Source organism: Galendromus occidentalis, unplaced genomic scaffold (assembly GCF_000255335.2).
Source record: "Galendromus occidentalis unplaced genomic scaffold, Mocc_1.1 scf7180000077524, whole genome shotgun sequence".
Taxonomy (NCBI): domain Eukaryota; kingdom Metazoa; phylum Arthropoda; class Arachnida; order Mesostigmata; family Phytoseiidae; genus Galendromus; species Galendromus occidentalis.
Window position 1 is genome coordinate 796,198 of NW_003805512.1, and position 27,877 is coordinate 824,074.

The following is a 27,877-nucleotide window of genomic DNA, read 5'->3' on the forward strand; positions in this document are numbered from 1 at the left end:
TCGATGCCGTTTCCCTTTGTTATGAAGTCGAATAGCGCTTCGATGTGACTCGTGCTGCTCGCTGTTTCTTTGAAAGGATCGTTCCTGATAAGCAGATAAGTTGTCGAGACGATGTTTTGGTAGGATCACCAATCCATGGATATCTCCCCTCTCGAAAAGAATTCGTCTGACTGCTGGATCTTCGAGTCAGAAGCATCTGAGATTTCAGAGTGTCGGTGGATGCCGCCGACCCGCTGTTCCCGCACGGTGTACTCTGTCCGAATCACCGTTCGCTTCGTCTGGCGGGAATCGATGCCGGGTCCTGCGACAAGAGGAAATCTCGATCTCCGAAAAGCCCTTCAGTGGCTGCACCGCATCTCCTCCGCACTCGACCCGAGGGGCTCACCGGGTCGATGGAACGGTGAGCGCATCGTTATCTCGACCTATATTCGTCAGTCAGCCGGTCCAGTCATTCATTGATTCTCATACATTCTTTAACAACGAGTGTAGATTTTGGCCATCCCTAAAATGGATATCGTTGAACTGTGGATTATTGTCGGCGGAAGAATCGCTTCGCTCTTCGCCTTCACAGAGCACCTGTTGTGCCTCCACTTCTCCTGATTCCTCTTCGTTCTCTGTCACTCAATAACTATGGGTTTTACGCGTGAACTGAACTAGGGCAGCGTGCCCATTCCGTTGTAATGCCTGGCAACCCACGGGGGCTGAGGGATAATAAATACATTCTCCTCCATCCTGAACAGATCACCTCCATCATCATTGTCGATTTATCAGTCTGTTCGTGATCGGGTCGCGGAAGCGAACGCTCGATCAGCAGTCAGTCGGCCAGTCAATACATCCGTTTTCCAATCGATCCCGTGTCCAGTCAATCGATCAATCAATCAATCAGCTTAGCGGTCCCAGAAGTTTCACCCAATCAGCGACACCATGAGCTGGATCTTCCTTTGACAACTCTACGAGGAGTGTATGATATGTACTCCCGAGGAGCAGAAGTTGTCGACGCAAATAGAAACTAAGACGCGAAGAACGATCCAATCGAAGTCCTTTCCCGACTTGAACGAGTGAGGGCGGTCCCCGAAAACGAGGTTCCGGAAACTTCAGGCAGTGACCAGAATTTCAGGCTGATATGCGTTCGTTTCCAACAATCGGGAATTGAGAAATCAAAGGAAGATCATGGAGTTCATTGGCATAGGGAGACGGGGACCCAGAGGGTCCCCTACGAATTGTTTCGAATGTAGTGGCAGTAGGCGCGCTATATGACTCCTTCTGCGGGCTGCGAACTTATCCTAATCGAGGAAACGAGTGCAAGCCTTCTTCCATTTGCATTGAGTGCACCACTGATCGCGGTTTTCCATGCCGTAGACCTGGAATCAATCACGAGAACACGTTTTATATTCTGCGCAATCGGAGGCTTGAAAGGGAATTTAAATATCGCGAAATCATCAAGGCAGTTCCAGGAGTTTTGCGAAGGAAAAGGAGAATTACCTTGCGGCACTTGCGACTCTCAGACCTCCCACGGCTACGGTGCTTGGGGCTCATGTGGATTTTGGTGGGGAGCTTCTTCTGCTGCGATCGGAAATGCGGAGGAATGTTTATCGGCGAAGAAGGGCATTTCCGCAGTCCGCTTTGAAGCTCAGGATCTTCATGCGAAGGTCTCGCCATGTCGAGGTGGCTTAGAGTAGGCGCAGAGCTCATGAAGATCGAGTTGTGCGGTGGTTGTGGTGCAGCAGGAGAGGACGGGCGCGACGATGCGTCGTCAGTCGATTCTCCGCTAAGGGATATGTCGTCCTTGAACGACATTGCTTGGTGCTCGTCGTCATCGGCGAAGTCTACCTGTACCTCAGTGTAGTATTGCTCTTCATCCTCCTTGCCCAAATCCTCGGAAAGATCTTCCAGATGAGCGAATCTAGTCGAAGAGAAACAATATTGGGTTTCTCGAATTTCCCGAGTAGATCTTTTGATCCGTCCCCGATCCGAGGGAGAAAACACATGCAAATATCGGAGTGGACCGAGACAATACTCAATCAGTCGGAAGCATTCTATGATTGCGGAATTAATTGACTTGGAGCTCGGCGGATACCTTATGTGTCTTCGGACAGTTTCGCAAGTGACGAACTGCACTCCACACAGTGCGCATTTGTATTCAGTTCTGGGTCCCTCGGCGCGTCTGGCAAGCTCAAGATCGAAGTAGCATTGTCCGAACGATGGCGAGGATTCGAACGACACCGAATTGGACGACAATGAGCTGGACGCTGTGGAGAAAGATGACGATGCTGATGACAGCGGGGCACTGGCCGTCAGCGATGAGGCAGCTGAAAGGCAAATCATCGAATTAAGGTCGGTTATTGCGAGCCGAGGATTCGAACATAGTGTCCTCTAGTCCGAGATTGATCCCAGCGGCAACATCTCGGAGTAGCCAATCTTGGGGACGACGTTCCTCGTCGTTCGTGAACATAGTAGGTGGCTCAGCGGAAGGGTTGCTTCCGCGAAATTTCTATTCTGTCCGAAATCAATCATTTTCGCAATACTTCCCGCGTATTACACGCGATTGAGCACGCTATCCAACGACTGCGATGGAGGGAGTACCCCACGACCTTGGTCGTCGTACCGGTTTGTTGGCTCTCTACGTTTACAGTCGGCGCTGTCTGGTCGGCCGGAAACGAAACGGACGAGAAGTAAGCTCCCGTCTTCCGCTCGCAGCTCGAATGGAACGAAGTCTTGACGAACGTACTGGATATTGAAGCATCCTTTGTGGTAAAGTCCTTGCGAAATTCGCAGCCGCGAGAGGTCCTGGCCGAATCTATTTCCGCCCTCGATCTCCTTCGGTCCAGATCATGTTTGACCGCCGCCGTCGCCACCTCAACGATCCTCTGCATGTGAAAATCACTACATGATGAGTAATGGTAGGTTTCCACATCTCGGAGGGCTCAGGAGGGACTGTCGGAGAGACTCATATTTCAGATCCCGATCGCATGGGTGTCGGTTCAATATGGTTGACGATCGACCTCTGTCAATTCGCTAGGAGAAAGGGAGGAGCTGTCCCTGACATTGAATCGGACCGAGCGCGCTGGGGAAAAGTACCCAGTCAGGAAGCATTTGTCATCTCTGTGTCGTGACTGCGCTCTGTCGTTCGAGGCACTGCTTCATGTTAATAGCGTCATCGTCCAACACAGCGGATCTGAAAATTACCGCAGTACCGCATCGCACCGCCATCTATACACATATATCAATCTTGCCGTCTATTCATCCATCCTTCCCGTTCTCTCTTTCGCTCGCGCGCTCACGCGTTCTTTGGCTGCAGCAGCGTTGCATGGATCCGCCCGCTCGTTCGCTCGCACGCGGACGACCTTCGAGCCGAGTCCTTCGCTTGGCAACCTGCTGCCGCTAGGACGTCGAATCAACTAGCTGCGGCAGCCAAGTGAGTGCCGGCTTGTCTCGTGTGTTGCGAGCTACGCCCTTGTTGCGCCGCTTGCTAGTATTCGGCGAGTAACATCATCGCCGGCGATGATGCTACGCCTGTTGTACACGCTGTCGGTGTTGTCGATGTTCATTGCCGGAGATAGCCGAAATAAAGAGCGACGAACGATGACCAACAGAATACAAGGCTCACTTTCGTTCTCGCTCCGAGGGAGTTTTACGATAAACAAATAGCTCACGGAGCTTGGGTCCTGTTTTCGTTCCGCGGACGGGGTCGATCGACGAGCCCTGGAGAGCCTCTCCCAGGAGTCGCTGCAGGATCTTCTAATAGCAGCGTGATCTCTCGGAGAATAGCTCGTCCCTTGTCCGAAGTACGGAATAATGTTCCAACTTATGCGCTCTCTTGACTCTACGCGTGCTCTGTTCCGTAAACAGTCCGCTTGAGATCGATTCCTGGTGGAATCTGCGAGCGTCAATGGCAAGCAGGCCGCGAACCCATCGATGTACAGCAATTATTGCCTGCAGCGGTTCTCATTGTTGAGAAAATGTTGGGGCTCAAAGTCATATGTGCCGGACCTCTGACAGTGGTAGCCCCTCTTCTCTCAACTCCATATTGATTTTGGATCGCACGTCACGGTGCGGAAGGAATCACCAGCGACCAATTTGCTCTGACGTCAGCGCTACGAGCAGATCTCAGCTCGTTTGTTGGCAAGCCCGCCGCGATATCGCAACAAATCGCACGGGAACGGAAGAAACAACAAACTCAGTCGAACAATTTTTTATCTTTTTCTTCTTCTTCTTTTAGGATGTTGTCGAGGCCAGTTTCCAATGTGTCACGACATTATCTGCTGCGGGAATTCCAACTTAAGGAGAGCGGAATGGCGTGAATGCAGCTAGTGACGTTCAGACAAGGAATGGAACGTGATCGGAATCCCACTGCAAGTTGCTCCTGCTAACGTCGATTGGGTCGCTTGACTACCACTAAACGAGCGAGGATCAGACCGATGCGCGATGGAAGAGGATCGTAAATCAGTTCATAAGGGACACCGCGCGAATCCGCCGGAACTTCCCGCGAGCGCTCAAGCTCCTCTCAAGCCTCTCACGCAGAGAATAGCTCCCAACGACCCCTAAGACAAAATACCAGCGCCGAATAGAATGATGAAAGATGTTTGGCGGAAGGACTCCGATCGTCTTCTGATTTTTTTTTATAACAGCCCGACAAATCAAATATCTGCGGCACTATGATGTCCGTGGCGTAGCAGCGGGGGAGATATGATTCAGATGTTTGATAAGGTTCAAGTTTCAATGCACGACCGCGATTTCTTCCGCCACGTCCGCAGACCACACGAAACCTCTAACCCCCGCAAACGATGTTGGTCCCGCCAAGCAAGCAAGGCTGTTCTAACGACTCTTCGCATCGACCTCACGTTGCGGTGTCGAATCTGCATAGCGATACTCAACATCGTTGGCCAATCGCCGTCGGCGATTGCTGCCGAAGTCTACCGTTTCATTGTTTCGCCCCCACGATTTTAACCAGATGTCAGGAAGACCTTGCCAGTCATTTTTCGACGATAGGGTTGCTATTGACTCCAATCTGCCAGACTGGAGAATTCTGGAACTTCCAGAAGCGTCTTTCGACGCCAGGCATCCATTCCTATTCATCCGCGTAATTTTCGCAAGCAATCGAGCTCAGGAGGCGACGCGATTCGAGCGGTACCACTCGATCAAACACCATCATTGTGTTATATAACTGTGAAATGGCCTCGTTTGGGGCCAGCGTCCGATGGGCAGGTTTTCATCACGTCATCTCAGCTGATACATTCTAGCTGGACAGAACTGCCGCCTGAATCAAGCGCGATTGACAAGGCCGAGGTCCTTTGAAGGCAACTCAGTGACGGCGCGGCGGTGGTGGCGCTGTCTAAAATGCTCCACGCCGAAACGTATGTCGTTGGTCATACGCTCTGCCGCTCGTTCGCCGGTCTGTTCGGGCGGTCGGACCGGTGGATACATTGACCGAACGTTAAACAAAAAGAGTTGAGGCATTCGTTAGGACCGCGTGACCGTCGTTGCCAAGGCGAAATAATTTGCTCCTAAAAAACGCAATTCGGCCTCGACAATAAGACACACGATGGTTTTCTCGTTGCGGCAACAGAAGAAACCCTTTGTCGGAATAGGAGCGAGACCTTCTGCTGAAACAGGAAGCGGCATGTCTGCCATTGCAAGAGCCGAAGGTTTCGCCCGGGCAGGATCTTCCGAGAAGCTGCAGAGTAGTCAGCTGGCGAACTCCGCGTCTGTCTAGAATTCGGTTTCCGTCATTTCGCCGTAGATGGGATTCGGTGAGAAGATCATCGAATCTCATCGCGTCAAGACGTTAAATTCTACCTATTTTTTTTTCGGTGACAGTGATTGCCACGATCTGCTCACTCTGTGCATGGAAATGCTTATTCTCCTGAAAGAGCATCGTGTTTCATTGCCCCTCGGTAAATCCGTGGATCGGACGGCTCGATATGCAGTGCCGTCATGAAATTATTGTCCTTCGAGAGAGCCTGAGACCGCGAGCTGACGACGGGCCATGCTCCGCTTTTCTGCCGAGCTCTTCGACAAAAACAGGCCGTTCTATTCTGACGAGTGATCCGACTGGGCGACATTCAGCAGCTCGATAAAAAGTCTGATCATAGTCGTTCTCCAAACGGTAATGAGCTCATTCGAATCAAGGGACGAGGGAAAACGTTCCCCACGATCACCCCCTTAACGGAAAGACTGGTCTGAGCGGCGGATGTCCTGGACACTTCCTGGTCAACGACAACGCCGCTGTCGCCGGTAACAGGAGCGAACGGTTTGCCAGACGTTGATGATGTGCTTGGTTACCTTGAGCGGAACCCACACGCGTGGATGTCTCAATAACACAGGCGCAGTTTTTTTCTTTTGCTCGGCTGTGCAGGGACTCAATTATCTTCCGAAAGAAACTTTCCAATAAAAGAACAACGTTCCGTCATGGAGGGACAGTGAACGACGGTGGGGAGAGCGGCGGGACCGCTGACGGCCGCCTCAGGAATCTTCCCGGGATTTTGACGGAATCGACTCCGTCGTCTGTCCTGACCGGCGCGCGATCTGATCGCATTCTCCGAGTCTCGATGCGATCCCTGTCCCATGACTCAAACATATCTCAACTACGACTGATTGGTTCCGGTTTCATCCGAACCGATGCACTACTACATTCATTCTCTATCCTGTGTCTCGCAGCCGTTGTGCTTGCTCGATGCGAATGTTCGCGGCTTGAGATGTAGCCTCGACAGCACTTCTGTGTTCCGCCTAATCAGCGTGTAAAATTTCAGACATTATCTCCAGTAGACCAGCAGCCTTAGCCTCGGAAACGGTTGTATCACGCGATATCTAGTCGCATTGCTTCGGTTGCGGAAGGATTGAAGTCGCTCCAAGGCCCATCAGCAGAACGCGGCGACTCGTCCCCATCGGAGACCTCGGCCTTAGGACCCTAAATGGGAGCACCGAACTTTTCACCCCTGGACGACGCGACGGTCAACGTTCGCTGTCATGTAGAACCGCTGGCCGACAATTTCCGAGGCGCATTCCACCGAGAGGATTCAGATACGAGCTCGAGCAAGAATTGATTCGAACTGGCCAATGGTCTTTGCGACCTTGGAGCGCCTTTAGGCCGACGCTGTTGTCAATACCTGTTCACAACCGAGGTCGTTACTCTCTAAGGTTCACTCGTCCTTCGAATCGCAACGTAGACGTTCTCTGCCGATGACCACATGAACTATGGATCCACCGTGCCGCCACGATGGAAGCTCCAGATTTGCCATTAATTACACTAGAGACCTTCGAATCGACTCGACTGCATCGATGTTCGTCGAAGGCTCGTGCTTGCAGGGGCTCGCGGGATCGATGACCATGGGGAACGGACGGTAACCTCTACATCCTACGAATCAGCTCGGGATGGCTCCACAGGGCGTCTTCCGAAAGCTCGCCGAGTTCTCAGACTGCGATAGTTCGCTCTGTATGACCGCCGGATAGAAGCATGAGAAGAAGCGTCGTCATTCGCTGAATTTTCCGTACCGAAAACGCCTTCTCCAATGACCGTGAGACCCAGGTTTGCGTGAACAGAGCTCGGAAGCTTCGGAGAATCGCAAGTTCTCCACCGGTCCATCCGTTTTTTCACGTCCGCACGGTACCGGATAGCTACCTCCATTAGCCAACCGAAGCCCCCTGAACGCCGGCCGTCATTCATGCTTGAGTTATTCGCAGCGCGATATTCTCCTTCCGCGGCTCTCGTGCATCTTCCAGCACCGCTTAGAGAAACCTCGATTTGCTACACGGAATGATAATTGAATGTGGGTCCTCATAGTCTCTCCAACGGGGTCGGGCTCGAGACGTTCGACGAAAGCCTCCTGATCGACGGCTCCCTCAGGTTGTTGATCTCGAGGGTGCTTTCGGTGTGGACTGGGTCATCTCTCGATGGCAAACTCAACGAACATCAGCGGATTCCTGTTCGCGAGAGAGTGATTTCGGAGTCGGGTGGAATCTACTACAGTTCGAGCTATGAAAAAAAGCATGTCGTCGTCGAGGCAGGCGGTTCTTGTCACACGCGACGTTTCTCCCGAGCTCTTGCTCATCCCCTCCTACCCGTCGTCGTCCTTTCCGTGACGTCAATCCAACTCAGCAACGCCAGCGTAGTCCTATCTGGCAGGTGGCGGGCCCTGGCTCATTGTGTTCCCGAAATCGCACGGCCTGTTGAAACCCCAGGATCGCTTCAATGGCCAGCCGGGGCTTTTCGGAACATCGTAGGCAGCAGCCCTTTGACATTCCAATGCGGATAGCGTACCGTTGACGTATATGTCCGATGCGGTGGTGGCGACGCCGACGGCGAACGGAATCGGTGACGTGGGAAACGCAGCTGGAGAAAGCCTCCCGGAGGAGTTCCAGCTATTTACGGTATACAGCAAGCCCCTGCGGAGCTGAACAGTGGAGCGGAGGACAAACTCTGGAAGATCCGCCAGCTCTTCTCTTCGCTCATCGCCAGCGCGAGTTTAACGAAACCAAACCTAATGCGAGGAGTGCTGTCACGAACACTCAAATTGGTGGCATACGAATAAAAGGCGATGGCGAGTCACGTAAATATCCGCTGATGGCGCCAGCTGGGTCCTGCATGGGATTATTACACCGAGTCAGTTCGTGGCTCGATTCGAGCCTGATCATCCCGAGTGACTCCTCTACCGGCAGCGGGAAGTTAAAGTACGGAATAATGGATGGCGGCTCCCTTCTTGTAATCTCGCTTGTGCCGAAATGCGCGCACAGACCGATGCAGCGCTCCTAATGACTCTGTTGAATTAGTGAGATGACACAAACACACATGTCAACTCGGAGCCGGCAAGCGACTCGAGTCGTGTCTTAATATATTGTATACGATTATCGTCGCCGGCCCGTCTCCTCCCCAGGCCGGCAATCGACCCACGGGGATCTTCGGGGTGACGATGAGAGCTCAGTCCGAGTATCGTATGCGCAGTACACCTCATGCCTTGCCCCTCGGCTCGGTAATCGCTCAGTTAAACCGAACGCAGCGGAGAGAGTGAGTGACAGTCGAGCAAGCGGGCGGGCGAGCAACAGCAGTGATGAGCGGGATCGTTTCTTGAACATTTCGAAAGCTTTCAGAAGTGGACTGATCACGATTGTTATGTGATAGGGCGACTACTAGCAGTGACCGGCAGGCGCTTAGGCAGGACGGTCCAAGGGAGGAACGACGAACAGACCAACGAACTGATGGACACACGGACCGGCGGCGGAAGGAGAAACGCCGCCCGGTGCTCACTGGTGTTCGTCGTTTGTGAAGGAGGCCTCCGGGGTCAATGCCCCTGCTTCTCTGAGTCAGTTTTTTAGTTTCGTTGTTCGGCATCGACTGCTCTGGATTCGACGGTCTAAAATCGCAGTTTCTCATCCTCCTCCCCGTGCTGAGGCCGTCGGCGCTGCTCAAGTACGACGTACGATCGTTTGACGAGTTAACGACTCCACCATTCGGTGGGTAGGTGGGTAGGTCGCTCGGTCGGCCGGTCGGTTGCTTGCTCGCTTCCTGTCCGATGTTTTCGAACTTTGAGTTCTCGGACAGCAATCTAAACAACTCGTTCGTCTATTCATCTTTGTCAACACCGTTCCGTACGGCCACAGGGTCGTTCGAAGCATGACCCCAAACAGACAATTCTGCCACCTCGGAGGCAGAGCAAGGATCGTAGGTCCCTGGGCAACGCATTCGATGAACACCGGAGGCTCGGAGGAAGCGCTCGGATGCTTTTTGAACGAGCGACCGACTAGAACAAATTCGGTCGTTCCGTATTGATCGAACACTTCCGATCCAGAATGTTTGCCATAGAATTCCGAATTAAGGTTTTCGAAAGCTTTTCAGAGCTCTCGGGCTCGAGGGTCGTCCCGCCGAGCTGTTTCCGTAGCCGGCGGTGATTGCCTCCCGTTAGAGCTTTCACGGAAACCCACGATCCGGTTACGCGTTGCGAAGAGCCGCCGTTCACATGAGTTATCCACGCGAGTCGACGGCAGCATATCCGTAAGCAATGCCGGCTGGATTTTCGGCGCGGGTACAGCGGTCGAAAACGTTCAACTTAGAAATGAAGCAACTTATCCAAGTTGCGACGTGGAGCTCCCAACTGGTTCCCTCACAATGCGCTATTCCGGGATGCTGGTGTCCTAAGGTCCTAAGCGACTGCTTTGACAACGATCTGCTTTCAATATTCCCCCATTTTTCCTTGGCAGCGACGGTGACAGAAGGTCTGTCGGGTGCTTCCGAGTTGCGGGCGTCTCGAGGAAGGCATCAGTGGGTCAGTCAGCAGTCAGCATATGTCGGTTCTCGAGACGACCCATATCACTAAATTGATATGATTACTCCCATATGGATGGCTGGGGATGCTGGCTTGATTTCATGAGAATAAAAAATCGGAGCTCGCGAATGATGAATGGTGGACTGCCAAGCGCCGTCATATCTCTCTCGTGAGTTATTATGCTCGACAAACGATGCCGTTGTTCCTTGGTTTTAAAAAGCTCCCGTCTGACCTTTTGACGGCGTTCTGCCGCAAGCTTTTTGTTGAGCCTTCCACAGAACTTACTGCGACTGGAACTTGGTCGACCAAGGTCGCAATCCCAGAACCCTAATAATTAGCGTCGGAACATCAGGAATTTATGCGAGATGTTGTCGCGGAAGGATCCGATTCCGCATACTTCTAATTATTCGTTCCGCGCTGCTCGTCTGTGTAAACAGTGTCGCGAAGTTTCATCGCGCAGCAGTGGTGAAATAAGACCTTTATCAGAACGAAGCATCTTAAGAAGCGGTCGCTAAGCCGTTCCGCTCGCCGCAAAGTTTGGACCGCAGACTACAACGCCGCTGGAACTCGCCGGCGGAGCGAAAGGTCTGGGAGCCAAGGTCGGAGCCAGAATTGCGGAGCGAAAGACCTCCTCGAGCCAAGTACGTGCCCTGCCGTCTGCTGCTCTCTCAAACGCGTACTCTGCCTAGGAAAAAAACAGCTGTCTGAATGGAGCGTTTTACGTACGACTGTCAAGAACTTAGGGACTGCCTTGTTCTTGACGTTCCGCTCGCGAAAAGACGGAACTCGTCGACTGACTCCTGGCTGGCTTTTGGAAAACGATCAGCAGAACCGGCAGTTCAAATCGGACCGAATGGCAGAGCTTTCAACTCCTTTGAGACGGGAATGAAGTGAAGATCCACACGGTGGTCAACCGTTGCGGCCTATGGTCTGATTTCTTCCGGAAACGAGTTCTCTGCTCGCCAGATATGTGTCAGGGTCGAGGGGCCCTGCTCGGTCGCTTTCCAACTGTTGAGAGCGAACAATTATTATGATTCCTCCGAATGGTATTCCGCTCAGACTGATCACTCGTGAGGACCTATCCATGGAACCGGGCTCACCCCGAGCTCCGGATCTGGTTGTGAATCATTTTCGAGACTTCGATACCCCGGAGTCGGACATCTGGGAAAAGGTGTCCAGAGAAGGTCCGACGTTTTCCGGCGTTTCCAGGCGATAGCCTCCGATACTCCGACGTAAGACGCGCCGGGAGTCGATGGCCCTTTTCGGATCTCATCCCCAGCTCGGCATTAAGGATGATGACTTTATCGTGAACCGGGACGATGTTTTCGACGATTCACCCTCGCCGCGGCGGTATCGATGGCGGAATTCGGGTGTCATCCGCTGTTCGCAGCTATGCATTTTCCAGATACGAACGAGCGCCCTTGACCCTGTGAGGGCCCGTGTCTAGGATTTGGTCCTCTCCCAAGTCCCCAGCTGATTCGTGTTCGTCGTCGTCGCCGTACCCACCAGCCGCCGCTGCTACCGGCAAGCTGCAGAGTGGAGCCGGCGTTGTGTAACAACAGGGGACCGAGAGCCCGACTGCTTGCCCGCCCGCCGTTCCTGCAGCCGCCGCCGCCGAGTGGATGAGGGAGGGCTAACTGCGTAATAGCTGGCTCGGCTTGCTTGGATGGCCCACACTACTTCCGCGTTCCCTGCCGCCGCCGCCGCCGCCGCCACACAGTAGTAGTAGGAGACTCGGCCGCTGAACGAAATGAGGGAAGGGGATACGAGCGCCGAGGTGGGGTGGCCGCCACCGGCCTCCTTCCCGGAGCGGGGAAACTGCTGCGCAGTTCCTGGAATTGCGTCTCGGCCCGGTCTGCTGGTCCCGAGACGGAACTCCAGCCATTCATGCAGCGACCCGGCGCTTTGATACATTTCTCCGAATGTCACCCTCACAGACTTAGATTTGGTCGCGCTCAAGTTTTCAGCATCTAAAATCCACCTCCTTCTCGTGGCTGCTTCGAGGAGCTGATGAAGTAGAATCCTGCCGTTCGAGTCTGTTCAATTAGCCTGTCGGTGTTCTTGGAAACTTTCAGCTCGAAGGGGTAGCCGATCACGTAGCGATCGTTCCCGGTTCGATTTCGGTGATTTCGCTCGGGAGAATGGGATACTCGAATGAATCTTCCTATGGAGCAGGATGGGCGGCAGGGGAGTAGGTACGTAACGAGATGAATGAATTAGCGGAGAGACGGAGGAGTGCGAGCGAGTTCATGTGAGATTCACGGCCTGATCTTCGGACGAAGGCTCCTCTAGATCGGAGAAGGCGTCAGTCATGCTGTTGTGGATCGGAATGGAAGGCCGAATCCCCAAGTCTTCCGGGTCGGCTCGTCTTTTGGTCGTTCGAGCGCTCGCCCGCCCGCCCTTCGCAAGGGGCTGGTCGTTGAGTCCAGCAGCAACGTTCTTCCTATCGATCGTCCCTCGCCCTCCTGCGTCAAGGCCGAGGAGAAGAGTACGAGCGAGCGAACTAAACTAGAAGCGAACTCGCTCCACTCTCATCTATCCACGTTTTCAGCCAGCCATTCATCCACGAGTATCCCGTAATCTCGGAGCTTCTTCCCTCCTAGTTTCATTTCGTCTTCGATTCCTTCACTTGGTTTTCCGATCGTCCATCTCGCTAGCCTGTCCATCTCCATCTGACATTTGATCTTCCGTCTCATCCATTTTATGGGCAGACTTAGAATGCTCGGAAAACCGAATCTCCGAAGCTACGAGGAGGAGACTCGGTGGGGGATCATCCTCGTCAATGCTCGTTGAATCAATCATTCACCGGAACTCGGTGTCCGAGCCTTCGTGCGTATTATTATCGTTCGTCCGTCAGGACGTCTTGTACAGGCGCTCGACTCCCGGTTAAGTCTCCTCTCTCTAATCGAACTTCTTTCCTGTTGGGACGGACCGTGAACGCGACCACATTGATGTATCGGATCTCTCGAGGGACAACGAATCATTCAAGACGAGTTTTCGCTCGAGGGCTCACTTGGCTCCGAGCAAAGTCTCAGAAACGACGATCATTACGGGCTCTTCACGCGGCGCTGGTCGACAGACGAACCTGTCGCAGAGGAGAGGTATAGACCTGGATGATATTCGTCGACTTAGGAGCCGCGGCCGGTCACCGCAGCGATGGCTCGCGGGTCGGTGATTTTTATTTCGGTACGCGCTCGTAAGCTTGCTTGTATGTATTTAATTTCCGCTTCCTGCGGTGGCTCGCTCGGAGTAAATCATACCCCGGAGGAGCCGGGGATGCGGCCGAGCCAGCGCGCGTCAATCGAGCCAAGCAGGGCACGACGACTCAGGGACACGACAACTTAGTTCCGTGCGTGCCAGCTGAGAACAGAGGCTGCCGACTCGCTGGCTCTTCGGCCGACCGACCCGCCGGCCGGCCGGCTGGATGGATGGCTGACGGGAGCGAGAGGACCCTGACCTATATTTACGCAGGGGGTAGGAGGAGAGTTCCGGGGAAGGTCCCGCTTTCTGGGTTACGGTGCCCGACTGGCGAACGAGCAGGAAGGCAGGCTCACCAACCGGCAGGCAGGCCGGCCGGCAGGCTGGCCTTGCAAGCCCTCGTTCGAGCAAGCGAGCGGGCGAGCGGGCGCGCGAGTGGGTGTGTGAGCTTGCTGGTGGCTGGCTGTGCGGAACCCCTCACTCGGATGGCCTTGAATGCTTCCCAAGGGCAGGCACACACTCTCCGATGACATTGAACCAATGTCGTCGCTCAGGACTAACTTCGAACGACGTAAAACGACTTCACGAGGTCAGCTCATTGGAGCCGACACAGACGTACAATATAATACCTATCAGAGCTTCACACAGGCGCGGTTGGTTTCCGCTCTCTCACGATACTGCGGGACGTCGGAGTGGCGATGAGGGCAGGACCTTGCAGAAGTACCTCGGGAGTCCGAAACTCAGATTCCAGGATATCTCGGATTCCACTGAAATCCTTCCCGGAATCGATCAGAAGCTCTGTTCGCGTACTCTTCTCTGAGCATCGACATTTCCCGGGTTCCGAACGTCAAAAGTATCAGTCGCGGTGGATCTCACCGAGAATGGAATCGGGAGCTCGGTTGGTCTCCATTGTGCTGCCGGACCGGAGAGGGAGGATGAATCACGGACGGTAGACCGGCCGAAAGAGCTGATCCGCCAATGCGGTGGATGAGATTTACGGATTCTGATCAATAAGACCTTTTTTCTTCGCGTCGCCGATAAGCTCCGGACCGAGTAGCTTCGAGTCGGTCCTGAATCGGTCTGCGGCAGACATCTTACAGGCCAAGCTCCGTGCGACCGAGCGACGTTCTGACGGTCGAAAACCGAGCCAGCGGTCGAGTAAACGGGCCGAGTATCAGTGTACAACCTGGCGAGCCTCTCGTGGTCGACCGGCTGGTTCGCTCGCTCGCCCGGACGGAGGCAGAGAGGAAGGCCCTGACCCAGTTTCTCCGCGATCCTTCCCCAATGTCAGCAGTGCCGGGAAAAGGAAGAGCTCCGCCGTCAGGCTCGGAGCAGAGTCGGCGTTTACGTCCTATGAGAGGGCACCATCTCGAACCGGTACTCGCTTCGATACGGAGCAACAAAATCGCGATTCGACGGAGCGCTTATGAATGCGGCATACTTGCAACACTTGCGTTCTGCCCGGAGTTGTTTTCTCTCCCGAGCATCGGAGCTTGTTTTTGCTTTTTCTACTCCCCAGCCGGAGGCTCGGGGACCCGGGACGCGGTCGGCGGCGAAATGGGCTCTGCCTGCTCTCCAAGGTCAGGCTGAAAACTAGGCAGCCAGTCCGAACGCCCGCCCGCTTGCCTGGGATGGCTCGCAAGGAGCCCACAAGCGCATGGGAAGACGGCTTCTCGGAGTTCTCTCCTGACCTAGTTTCGAATCGAGCCGGGCCGCCTGCCCGACATCAGGAGCGGCGGAGACGACGGTGACGGGACCCCTCCTTATTACTCGGAGTTCTTACATCATGTATCAAGAGCTCTGCTTGGGATGCAAGGACGCCGCCGGCAGCGGCGGCTTCAAGCTCGGAATAACCTCGAGAATTTCCTCATTCATGCCATACTCATCAAGTTTCTGTTGCGTCGGTCGGTCGTGAGCCCGATCTAGACAGTGGGAGCGGCGCGCTGTTCAACGTTTCGGTGGAGACGTCGTTTGAAACGGCACGGAAAATAATGAAGGAACATGCTACATACCTGAGTCCGATTCCAGAAGTCGGGCGCTCTTCGGCGAGCACGAAAGGCGCATCAGCACGAGTGCGGCCATGCAGTCGTCCATCGTGTCGCTTCTGGTATCGCTGTTGTCCGACATCGAGGTCCGCCGTTTGCGTGACCACCTGGAAATACCAAAGTCGTGCTCTAGTAAATGACGCACTGTGACGATTGAATGAGACGGAAGAGAGAAACAGATTTAGATTTGAACTTGAAACTCGGCTGCGTTCAGACAGGGCGATTCTTTCGGAAATTTCAAATCCCACTCGACACTCGGAGCTATGCTGTGAATTATAAAGATTAAGTCGATGCATGGTGATCGAGCTTTGGTTCCTGAATTCTCAAGGAGGGCTGGTTCCGGGAGTCTCGTTCCGAATGCATTGTCGAAATCGTCAGCGCTGATTCCGTATAGGGACGAGTTCTGACATCCTCGGTCTCCTCGGACCCCCGTACAAACGGTTCGGCGAACTGGCCGTCGAAAACGTCGAGCGTTTGAGCGAGGTCGCCAAGAGGCTATACGGCTAGGAATGCTTGACAAGACCAACATAAACAAGCGCGACGCCGACGACAGGAAAAGCAGGCCATCCGTAGGTTCGGTTGACCCGTCGAGCAGATCTCCCAATTTTACTAGACCAGAGAACACTGCGCCTGAAGTAGTTGACACCGAGTTGGCTGCTCGCTAGATCGCATCAATATATTTATGCTTCAGACTTCTGGGTGACTCTTCGGACCCGCAGGCGAACTTGGCAACCGGCATATTGTTCGCCTTCCGAACATGAATAAGCGGCACACCGGTTTGGCATCTTTTGACAAACACCGACAACTGGAGGCGGTCGTTCCTCAAGCATTTTACCTTCCCGACCTTCCTGGTTTACCCGGGAGGGACGAAACAACCAGGACTTGAATCGACAATGAATTCACCATGATGGGAATACTGATTTCGCGGCCAGGACAGGTCATCCTCGCGAGATAGCGATTCGATGATAATCGATAAGTAATTATTATCGATGATAAAATAGCTTGTTCGCCATATCTTGGGAGAGGGGGCTCGTCCCTGCGCAGAATCATGAACTAGTACCTTGAATCGGAGATCAGACGGCCCGGGCGGACGGATATTGCGACTTTCGGCGCGGACATCCCGTATTTTGCGGCCACGTAACGTCACTGCAGCTGCACACGCAGTTTCTCCTTGTCGGATCACAACGTCGTAGAAGCGTCAAAGCGAACACAGTAAACAAAAATCATGCACTCGACGCAGTTGCCGGGTCTGAGTTGGCAACGGCGACAGCAGCCTCCACTACAATGGCACCGGCAGCGGGACTATTCCAGAAAACTATTCCACTCTCCCTCTCTTGTTGGAGTTTATCCGCGGCTTCCACAGAGCCGGTCGCCGGCATCCACAGCCGGCAGCGATTCCCTTGCGAGAGTTTGCGGATTGTTCGGTCGCTGCCGTCGGCACGGCCGCAGCAGCAGCTATCCGCCCGCACTGTCTCCAGAGGAGATCAGCTGCTGTTGATGTCGGGAAGTTCGATATCCGTGTTTTCGAAGTTCGACGGACGCTCTCGATCTCAGATAACGAGCTCGTTGCGGCTACAACAACAATTGCACAAAGAAGAGGAAGAGTACGTTGTTCCCTCGATCGAGCTCGAGGATTGTGCCGCGCCGTGTCCACCGGCATCTCGCTCGCCGGTCGCTGCCGTCGCCCTCGTTCGTTGTTGTTGGGCGACGCGCGCATCAACTGCGTCACTGCCGGTTTCCGTGACGTCGTCGATTTTACTTACGACGTCACTCGTCACAGGTGCCGCTGCAGCAGCAGCGGTGAGAGCGGGTTGGCTGCGAGCACAGTGCCAGCTTGGCAGCCACCCTGTCTAGCGAAGCTGCCTAACCAAACTACTATGCTGTATGTAGAGGTTCTGTCGACGAACTTCTCTGCCTCCAGCAGCGTTTATGTATCTCTCTGTCCGGACGCCTCGCCTGCGCCGATCGACCCTGGCAACAGGAACCTCTACGTGCATGTTGCTATGCGATGTCTAGGTTCCGGGCAGCGAGACCATTGGTCTCGTCTACGACATCTACCCGTCGAATTTAAACGAGCCGAATCAAGGTCTCTCGACACACTGTGATAGCTGATACCCCGTCAGCCACCCTGTGATCCACGGGTAGTGGCCACTGATGATTATTACGTGGTCTTTTCCCCAAAGACACGGATCCTATCGGAAGACTCTGTCGGATGCTCACGATCGAATCGGGAATCACTCGGTCATTGCCGAGAGAGATAGGAACGATGTTGAGAGGGGCAAGTCATTCGGTCTGGATACAGACTTCAATGTGTTGGATGCGTGCCGCTACGGCCGTGCTGACCCACTTTGCGTACAAAGTGGGTGATTAGTCCGCTCGAAGACAGTCGGCTTAATGCTCCGATGGCGCTGATCATCTCAATACATGTGATTCCACTCATCGAAGTCAATCAAAGGGACACGGTGCCGAGTCACCGCAACCGACCGACCGACGGTCGGCGCGACAATCGAATGCGGCTATGCATCGCCCTTCATTGCCGTTTATTCATCCATGAAACTCGGTTCCCGGATTACGTTGATTTGGAGCTTTCCTCAGCATGTGACGGCCGGACGGACGGTCGGACGGACAGACGGACAAAGTACCTACTCGATCTCCGCATCGAGTTTGACGAAAATAACGTAGCGGGAAGCTGAGAGGAAACGGCGGGCAGAGCTATCCGAGGGCCGTGCCGTGAGCAGCTGATAACAACTGTCGAAGACCCCGCTGGGAATCGTTCGCTTGCATGGGGAAGTTTTCGAGGAAAGCTACACAGACGATATCATGCGGGGGATAACAGGAAAAGAGAGTGCGCCGCTGTTTACGTAACCATGTTTTGTTTTGCCTGTCGTTGTTGGCTCTCATCTCTCTTTCCAGAGGCTCTGGATTGCGCTTCCTTCCACTACGCAGTAACCCGACCCGGGCGGCCGCTGTAAGAGCCGGCCGGCCCGCGAAAAGGCGCATCGACCAGCTGATGCAAAGCTGATCGGATTCCGCAGGACGAACGCGCGACAGGACGGACGGACGAAAAACGGAACAGCGCAAGGAAACTGCGGGGAAAAGCAGGCTGCTTCACCTGCCCGGCGAACAGCGCAGCAGCGTCCGTAATTCATGTTCCCTCTCCACGCGGGGAAGCCCTAGCGTTCCGTTGACGACGTTTTCGTCTTCGTTGTTGATGTTGCGAATTGCTCTTACAGCCGTAGCGGCGGCAGCGGCACCTCTTCCTCTCGATTTGCCATCATGGCCTAGTTCTTCTTTTTCCAACTTCGACCGTCTTCCCCCGTTTTTTTCGCGCGCGTTCGTTTGTTGTTTACAGTTACGCCAACGTCAATAGAGCCGGTGTCGGCTCTCTTAGCACCAGCATCGGTGAAAAACAGCAGTATGCCGACCGTCTCATTTCAGGATGAGTTGCCTCACTTTCCCCTGGCAGGGATAAGTGTCGGTGGACAAGGAGAAAACAACCGACGCGCCGACGTCGGTCGAGAGTACCCGCCGCCAAGGGACCTTTCTCCACTCGAACGATACCAGCCATGGCCGAACCGGGCGTATCCGTGCACGTACAATAATTAGTTCCATGTAGCTAGTTGCTAGAAGCTGTGGTCGCTCGACAATGGGTAGGAGTATCATCAGCCCTCTCGTTCGATCGCAGTCAAAAGCAAAATATCACACCACTACCCGGTCTCCGCAATGCTCTGGACGAGCGCGTCTCTAGCGCGGTCAACTCCATCCGATGGAAGGGCCGATGAGAAGATCGGAATGATATCGAAATATTGGAGACGCGGATACAGAGGAGCGAAATAACCCCTAATCGTCGACAAAGACTCATCATCAACAAAGAGAACACAGGACGAAATACAAGTACGGTCGTAATTTATATCGGTTTGTTGGTGGCTGTCCCGCTCAAACCGGTTCGTTAATGCTTTTTCGTACGCTATGAACATCACCAGGCTGCTGCTGCCACCGCTACCACAACTACTGCTGCTGCTGCTGATCTTACGACGGATGGAATGCTGCCACGGCCTCAAGGCCAGAATGAAGCCGAAGGCCGTCCGATCTCTTAGATCTGATGCAGTGCACTTCCTCCGCTGAGAGAATAAGCCTTCGAGATCTCCCTTCCGAACACCCGCAGTCGGTGACCCGCGCACTGCTGATCTTCCCCGAAGGTCTCGCCCGCTCCCAGTGTTCTCGCATCGCTGATCGAATCGAGATCTACACTTCCGACTTCGACATTGACGAGAGAAATAATTCAAGCGACTTACCCGTTCTCTCGGGGGATTCCCAGCTGGGCCGGGGTGATCTCCACGGTGAGGCCCTTGCCGGCAGTGCCCTCAGCCAGCCTCGAGTAATCAACGTCAACGTCTTGCAACCTCGCGCTTTTACGGCTTTCCAGAAGACGGACTTCGTCCAACCGCTTAACGAGTTGCAGAAGTTGGCCTCCGCTATGAACACTGATGAGCACCTGTAATCACGGCGAGCCAATTAGCACGCGTGGACGAATTCTACGGGCTCCAATTATTAAAAGTTCAATTCCTTTCCGTTGTACTGATTCGTGTGACCTCAGAAATCCGTTTATTTGGGACGGATGATTTCGCAGGTGGGATCGACCTGCGCTGGTTGTTTATCGGAATCTAATTTTGGACGGGGACCTAGTCGTCGACCAGATTTAATTTTAGAATTTCCTCCGAGCTCACGCCGAAAACCTAAGAAACATCCTCCATTAGGAGGGATACGCTCCGTTCAAGCGCGACCAAGTCCGAAACAACATCAGAATTCGCTCCGAGCGATTCCCCAAGTTCTTTTCTTCAGCCTCTTCGAGGAGCCTCTAATCTCTCCGAGTTTGCTCACTGATGAAGAGGCACACCGATTCGTGCGCATCGGAGCTCAATTCCTTCCTCCGCCGTGCTCCAGAAGTTCTACATAGCAAATGCTTATCCGATAAAGGCCTCGTGTGAGCTAAGTCATGCTCTTATACGGCTGAGGAACGTGATCACCAAAGCTTATGACGACGCTCCTCGTATACGTGGAAACATGTTACAGCAAGGCGGCATTAAAACAGACATAACAGCGAACACTCGAGTTGTCCGATCGATCGATCACGCATCGTGAGAGCTCGAATTTCATTGTATTGCATGACCAGTGCCAGGTCAGGAAGACGGAACTCGCCTCGAAAACTTGAGCTCTTCCGGTGTGACGCCGATATAGATTCAGCGTGGAAGCTAGCGGAACTCACGTTGAAAAAAAATATTTCGTAGCCCTCTCGGTCGGGCGGGGCGTCTCACGACGACGAAAGGTTCCCGCGAAAGTTTCCTTGGGTTCCCGCGTCCGGGCATATTTATCGATCCCATTTGGGATCACAGAGCATTCTTATTCCGTTCTGACGTCAAATACCCTCTCGAACCAGGAAGATCTCTTCAGAAGACCCTCCTTCGCGAAGTTTCCGAAAAATAGAAAATCAGGGGCTCCGACCGCAGCCTACCGACCACTTGTGCGAAGTACCAAACATCTCGGCTGGCCCACGAACCGAAGTGCCGAACCGCTGAGCATACACTTGTGTATGACGAGCTCGTGAGTTCAACGTGGAGAGGGTTTTTTTCTCAAACGGCTGGATTTACTTCGATACTCCTACAATGTAATCCTCGTCAGCTCCTCTCTGGAGGGGAAAACTTTTTTCTCAACTCAAATACGCAACGATTGCTCACAAGATTCTTGCTTTGACTCTTTATTATCGTCGCCGCCATCCGCCATCGCAAGCATCTCTATACGACCGACGCATAGCGAAACCTGCCAGCCTCATGCACTTGGACAATCTCTGGGGGAATTAAATCTACGCGGGTGATGTCACCTGCGGTGATCACGGCTGACTTCACTGATTCGATCCAAGATTACCGCACTGAGCTATTAACCAGGATTAAGGATTCTAGTTTCCAAAGCTGCCGACTCTACGATAATCCAACGTATCTGTCGAGCACCCAGAAACAATGAACCCGATCTCGACGAATCTCCTAAAGCTTCTATGCATAATTTCCTGAGAATTTCCAGGCAATATGGGAGTCGTTGTAATGAGGCCCAGCGCAGGGAAACAGTGCCATCCAATGGAGTCCCCTCCCATCGCCTCCTCCCACAGCTCAGACTTCCCGCGGCAGGCAGTCGGTCGAGTTGCCGATGATGCTTGTACCGGATGTGCGCTTCCCCTCCTCACCGCGCATCCCTGAAAAGTCGTTGTCGGTTCTTCCTTCTCTTGTAACCCAGTTGCCAAGTCGGCCCCGGAATCCAGCTTCTTCGTGGCGAAAGAGTTACAACCGGATCGTAACGCGCGATAGACCACACAAAAAACACATCGTTTCACGAGCCGACTTAAAGCTTCAAATTCTAACTGCACGGGAACGAGCAGTCGCCTACACTTGCCGACGATTCACCAGACAACGGCCGAACAGCGACAGCTCTGTTCCAGCCGAGCCCGTCTGGACGGGGTATTCTGACGGAACACCTCGGCTGGTTCTTCAAACCCATTTGCAATGTCTTTATTGCGGGTCTGCCCCCAATTCCGACTCCAACAATTGGCGAATCGCTAGCGGAAATTCCTATGAATCCCTTCAAAGCACATTAGAGCCCTTACTTAGAAACATTCTCGAGTCGTCGCGAATTCCGATGCGGCGCCTTATACGCATTGCCGTTGTGAGCGTACAGATCGTCGGGTCATATTCTCTGATGACGGGCTTTCACGATAATTGAGCCCGAGACTGAGTCGGGACGGAAGTGAGAAGAGAAAATACCTGTCGGGCAAATGAGCGAGCCGGCCGGCGCACTGCGCCGCCGGTCTGCCGCCGCAAGTACCGGCCGGCGGTGGCAACCTGGTCGCTTGACTGGCCGAAAGTCAAGGCAAGACAACACTGCGCAATATTTCAAAACAATGCCCAGCGCTGAAGGCACTACGGCGCATGCCGAACGGCTTCGACGTCACGCTGCGGCCACTTCACCGGAAAAACCCGGCCGACTGATGGAATGAAAAAAAAAGCCTCAGCTTGTCAGTTTACCTGTCGCTGTCGCGAGACTAAAGAGGCAACGGTCCTTGACAATATCAACATGGAAATGCGAAGGGTAGTGAACGTTTTTCTCGTCCTGCTCGTTTATTTCACCCTTGTGAAGATCTTCTCGAAGGCGAGAAGAAGACGTTCCGGAGGAATAAATGCGAGATAAAGAGGCGCGGCGTCGCGTCGTCGAGAGCACGGTGAGATAGAAGAAGTAGTGGCGTCCCGAACGACTTCAATCAGTGTCTTTTAAACTTTATTAATTCAATCCGTTGATCGACTTCTTCCGGAAAGTCGATAGTAATTCCTCGCGCATGATTTGGGCGCAAGACCGCTGGGGCTTGACTAGATTCGTAGTGCAAACAATGAAATTCGACTCGAAAGTCGCTTCGGATTTCTCTTCCCTTCGGAACAGCATTTTGTGCGCGACCGTGCGAAAACGATTCGTTTGCTCAACGCGTTCAGCGTACCTGTTCATGCTGTTGATAATGTTGATCCACGACACCGCAGACTTCACGTCCGTTCAGGGTGACGTAGACTTTCTGTCCCGTTTTCAGCGGACCGGACACGACAGACTTGAAGCCTGCGCCGATCAGCTGCTCCCCGCGGTACTCCCCGGTCATTCCTGAAATGTAGAGAAGAACGATTATGAGGTATTAGCTATGTACGGAACGTCATGCTTCTCCGAATAAAATCTCCCATCGCTTTTCAGTCAAAGCCAAAGTGCGTGTTCGTCCCTCGTATCGCAACAACTAACTGAGAACGAGGTTCTCGTTCCGACGTCAATGACATACACATGTGGACCACGTCGATTTTTTCCATAGCGGTAGTTTGCATCATGTGGGTCCGGTCACGTCACATTTCCAACGCATTTCCCGGCGAACACGGCTGGAACTTTTCTTTCGCAGCGGAAACCATTGAATTCATAGTGGCGTCGAAGCTCATTGGTCGGTCATTGGCGACCGGACGACTAAGTCCGCCGGCTGCTCGGATGTAACACTCGCAAAGACTCAGTCAGGGTGCTTGACAGCGCTTTTGCCACCGCAATAAAATGGATGCGGACGGAGAATGCTTCTGATTCATGGACAGGCTTCAGCGGCGGCGCCGCCGGCGCTACCATTGATTCGACTGCCATAGCGCCAGCGTCGGAGGCAGCCCCGGTGAGCACTGACGTCACAAATGTTGTTAGGGGAAACCGGAAAAAGGTATCGGCGGTTCGAAATAATTGTTCCGTTTGACCGTGACTTCGGACTCGGTCGAGGAAAACCCTTTCTTCGCTTGATTCCGATCCTTGAATTCGTCTCCTTTTTCGCGCCGTCGAAAACCTTGGATCGGTCAGTTTGTCTTGACTGACTGAGGGCAACAAGCTGCGTGGCGGTCGGTGTCGTTCCGTCGACCCGTTTGCACATCTACCCGCCGAGGGTTAGAGCTCTCCCGCTCGTCGAATTGCAGCTGTGTGCATCCTTCGTGCGGTCGCCAATATTTTCTTCTGATAAATCGATGAATGACGCCTTCATCAACAATAAAAAAAGAGGGAGGGCGTCATATCTCTGATTTCTTGATGCGATAGCTGCAGATACTCGGTAAGTGGTGTTCCGAAGGAACGAGAGGCGTTCAGGCGGTGTCGAGGTCGCATTTTAAGGGCCGAGTTCGCATTGAGCTCCTGATCGTGTTTCATGAGCGCCGCTATGAAATCCGGACCGTCGGAGACGCATAATTGTAATCCGCGCATCAGCCAGCAATCGCCGTGAGAACAAACAAGAGCAACTTTTGTTTCGAGCCGGTGAAATGATTCCAAATTACCCTGTAGGCACAAGACCTGCAGGCCTTCCTGTCGATGCATTAGTCTTTTTTATTTCCGAATTTTTGGTGGTCGGTTCTCGGTTCCCGTGTTTGAAAAGCCCGAAAGTGTTAATATCGTCAAAAATGAGCCGCATTAACACTGCTCACGACTGTTGCGGCGGCTCTCGACGCGGATCGCGGAGACAGAAGAAACCCTCATTACAAAAGCTCAGCCCCTGTTGATCTATCTTGGCGAGCGAATTTTCTGCCCTTTCTGACTGACTGCCTGCGTAGAATTTCTAAATTCGAATATGAAAACGACTAGTGATTGTGCCGGCAGCAGCGGCGGCGGCGGCCTCAGCGGTGGCGGCGACGACGGCGGCGGCGGTTTGTGTCGAGGCCGCAAAGCTCCTGGACTCTCCTCCCACAACGACCCTGGACAAGGTCGTCTTGCGCAAAGCGAAGCAACAACAAGAGCGCGACTGCCAAGCGACGGAACCAACGGGCGGCGAGCGCCGCCGCCGCGACCGACAGACCGACCAGGGACCCGATACTCCGGTGCCGGCTCAGTCAGATGCGAATGCCGGTTCTCACCCAGCAGCGGCGGCGACGGCGGCGGCGGTGCGGCGGTAGTCGTCGTAGGTCGCTACTGCCAAGTAAGCAAGACGGTCGAAGCAAGTTGCCGATGCGTTTGCGCTCGTCCATCCGCCAGTCCGCTTGACGGACGGACAGACGGCTCGAGTGCCAAGCGACCGGCAACCGGCTAGCGAGCGGTTGGCAACGAGCAGCAGCATCAGCGAGCGAATGGGCCAACATGGCGTCAAGGCCGCCACCATCCCTGCGCTATGTCCGTCCGTCCGTCTGTTCGTCGGTCCGTCAGCCGGTGTGTCAGCCCATCCGACAGTCTTTCCGCCGTCGCTCGTGCGCTGCGCGTTCGAGTGGTGAGAGTTGCTGTTACTGGCCGGGCCGGTCGAGCGGCTGACTTGCCGGCCGGCAACTCGCCGCCGCCGCCGCGACTGCCTCTCGGAGCTTTTCAATGGGCTCGGTGAGCGGGCATACCGGCCGGCCGGCAAAATGACCTGGAAAGCGATTCGAAGCCACCACTGGGTTGCGAGCTTGCGATTTTGACAACCGACGACGCTCGAGTGAGCAAACGAACAAGGAGAGCTGCGAGGGCCAAGTTGTCAAGCTCTCCGGGTCTGCCGACGCTCGGTCCGCTAGCTCGTTGGACGCTGTCAATGGGAAGCCACAGGGCGGCGAGTCAGCAGGCGGGCGTCGGACCCACCCACTGATCGACTGAGGGGGGTCGGGCGGGGGAGCCCTCATTCAAATGAATCGATCCCACATCGAAGTAACCGACAAACTTGCATCCAACAGCCGGAGCGGTCTCGTCAGTCGCATCGACGACTCGATATTCCGTCTCTCCTCGGGGTTTTTGTTTGGACGCGAGAGCACTCGAGCGTTCGGAGGGGGGAAACCCGACGTAGACCGAGAATTTCTTCTGTGACTCGATCCGTGAACGGAAAATGGAAAATTCTCAGAAATTCGATACTGATAAATCCCTGTCTTGGAGCGAGGCGTGAGACGCAGCTAAATATCTTCTGCGTATCACCGAGAGTGTTTTGAATGAATTCGAAAGAAATTGACGGAGTGGAGCGGCGCTCCGGAGAGAGGACCGAGCCACGATTCTCGCTGCGCGGCACTGTTGTCGGCGACTGCGCTGGCGACGAAAGCGGCCTTGCACTGACCTTGGTTACAGAGAGTTCCCATAGAGAAGAATTTGCTCCGGAGCCCCACTAACCCAGAGTCGAACAGAATGCTCGGTTGCCCTTTCTTTTTCTCTCCCAGGGTTCTCGCTCGGTCGATCTTTGTATGCGTAGATGATCGTAATAGCATAGATTGCCTCTCTTAGTAAATGCGCGACTAGGATGGACGAGGGGGGAGAGCGAAGAATTCGCCGGTGCCATCGGCACCAACTCCGGGCTCGTCTCCGTCGTCATCAGCATCGAGAGAGTTCAGAGAGGCCAACCAACCGGGTAGCTATCAGACGACCACCGAAAGGAAGGGGAGGGATCTACTTGAACCAACAGCTGACTTCTCCCCGACTGCCGGTGTAGGCGAACGACCGATTTCATCACGAGCAGCCGCCTGTCGTCTGCGAAGATGGGGGAATTCTCAGCAGATAGAACTGCGTCTGAGTCGATCTAGGTAGAAGTTTCCGACATCGGTCCCTTAATCTATTGCCGGGGGAAAATTGTGAACAGATTTCGACTCGGAATATCCCCAGATCGTATACCGCTCTCGCGGAGGATCAGGAGGGTGAGGGCAGGAGTCGCTTTCTGAGGGAGGGCACCAGGAGACTGCGAGAAACGCCGAACGGGTGGTCGGCCGTAAGGCCGGCCAGCAGCGGCGGCAAGCCGGTCGGAGCGGGTGGGGAGTCAGCTGTTCGTTCTCGGATCCGCAACCGCCGTCATGAGCGACGGACCGGCCGTCGGCAGCCAGCTGGGAGTTGAGGGTGGATAAAATGAGTGAGAGGAACAGGGAAACGAAGAGGAGCTTGTTTGACAACAATATCAGCTGGTCGGGGCTCGCTCGGTCTGCCGCTGCGATCGCTCACTTGAAACTTACCCACAGCAAGCTAGATCAGCTGTTGATATCGAGCATTCGGATATGAATGATTCGTGACGAAATTCGGTCATCGCCGTATCCGAATCCCGGCACGAAATCTTCCCGCAAGAATGTTTTATCAAAAAAGCCGACGCGACGGAATGAGACAAAAACATTATTCGGAGCCTTCCCATGCAGGAGAGGACTGAAAGTCGAGATTAGGTTCCATTGAACCTTGTTGACCTCAGAGCGGGATCGAAGAGGGATCGCTTACGTGTATCCGCAGATTCGAGATAAGCCCACCGATTTTGTCCCGCCGCGCCGTCGAACGTAAACCTCATGCGACCCAATGGACAACTTCGCAAGAAACGGATGCCGTGAAAAACTCGTGAAGTTCTCATATGCAAAGGGCAAGCGCCTCATGAAGACAAGGCCAGCCTTCGAGACCCTCTGGTCGTTCTCGATTGTCGGCTTGGCAGCTGCCGGTGCCGTGTAGTAGTTGCTCGCGGAGTGAACCGGCACAGAGGATGATGTAGGCGAAGCATTGCTCACGGGAGATTAGTTACTATCATGAGAGTTGATGTTTTTTCAGAACGATGTAGCTCACCTTTGTTGTGTAGAAAAGACACAGTGTAAATGTTCTCGTTCCTGCAGTCGGTTTTGGTGGCTTGAATCAAGCCAGGCATATAGATCCCTTCTTCGGTTGGGGCGCAGACCCGACTACCGAGAATCGAGCGTTTAGCCAGACGTTTACCGGTAGACATTTCACGGTCTCTCGTTGTTCACTCACAGTGTCCAGTCAGATCACACAATCACAGAGTCAACAGTTCAATGGGACATCAATAAGTCAATTGATTAGCAGTCGTCGTTCAATCTCTCAACAATCGTTCACTTAGACGATGATTGTGTCGATGGGGAACCGAAC

General features: G+C 54.0%; 1 protein-coding gene across 1 annotated transcript; it reads right to left on the bottom strand.

The window, feature by feature from the left end:
- Positions 1-1,283: 1,283 nt before the first annotated feature.
- On the bottom strand, positions 1,284-27,716 carry Glut4EF (Glucose transporter 4 enhancer factor). Its single transcript, XM_018641092.1, has 7 exons — positions 27,560-27,716; positions 23,034-23,188; positions 19,795-19,994; positions 15,467-15,606; positions 2,078-2,309; positions 1,483-1,903; positions 1,284-1,361 (listed from the first exon to the last, which is right to left on the bottom strand). The coding sequence occupies exons 1-7, from the start codon at positions 27,714-27,716 to the stop codon at positions 1,284-1,286; spliced, it is 1,383 nt and encodes a 460-aa protein (XP_018496608.1).
- Between the last annotated feature and the right edge of the window lie 161 nt (positions 27,717-27,877).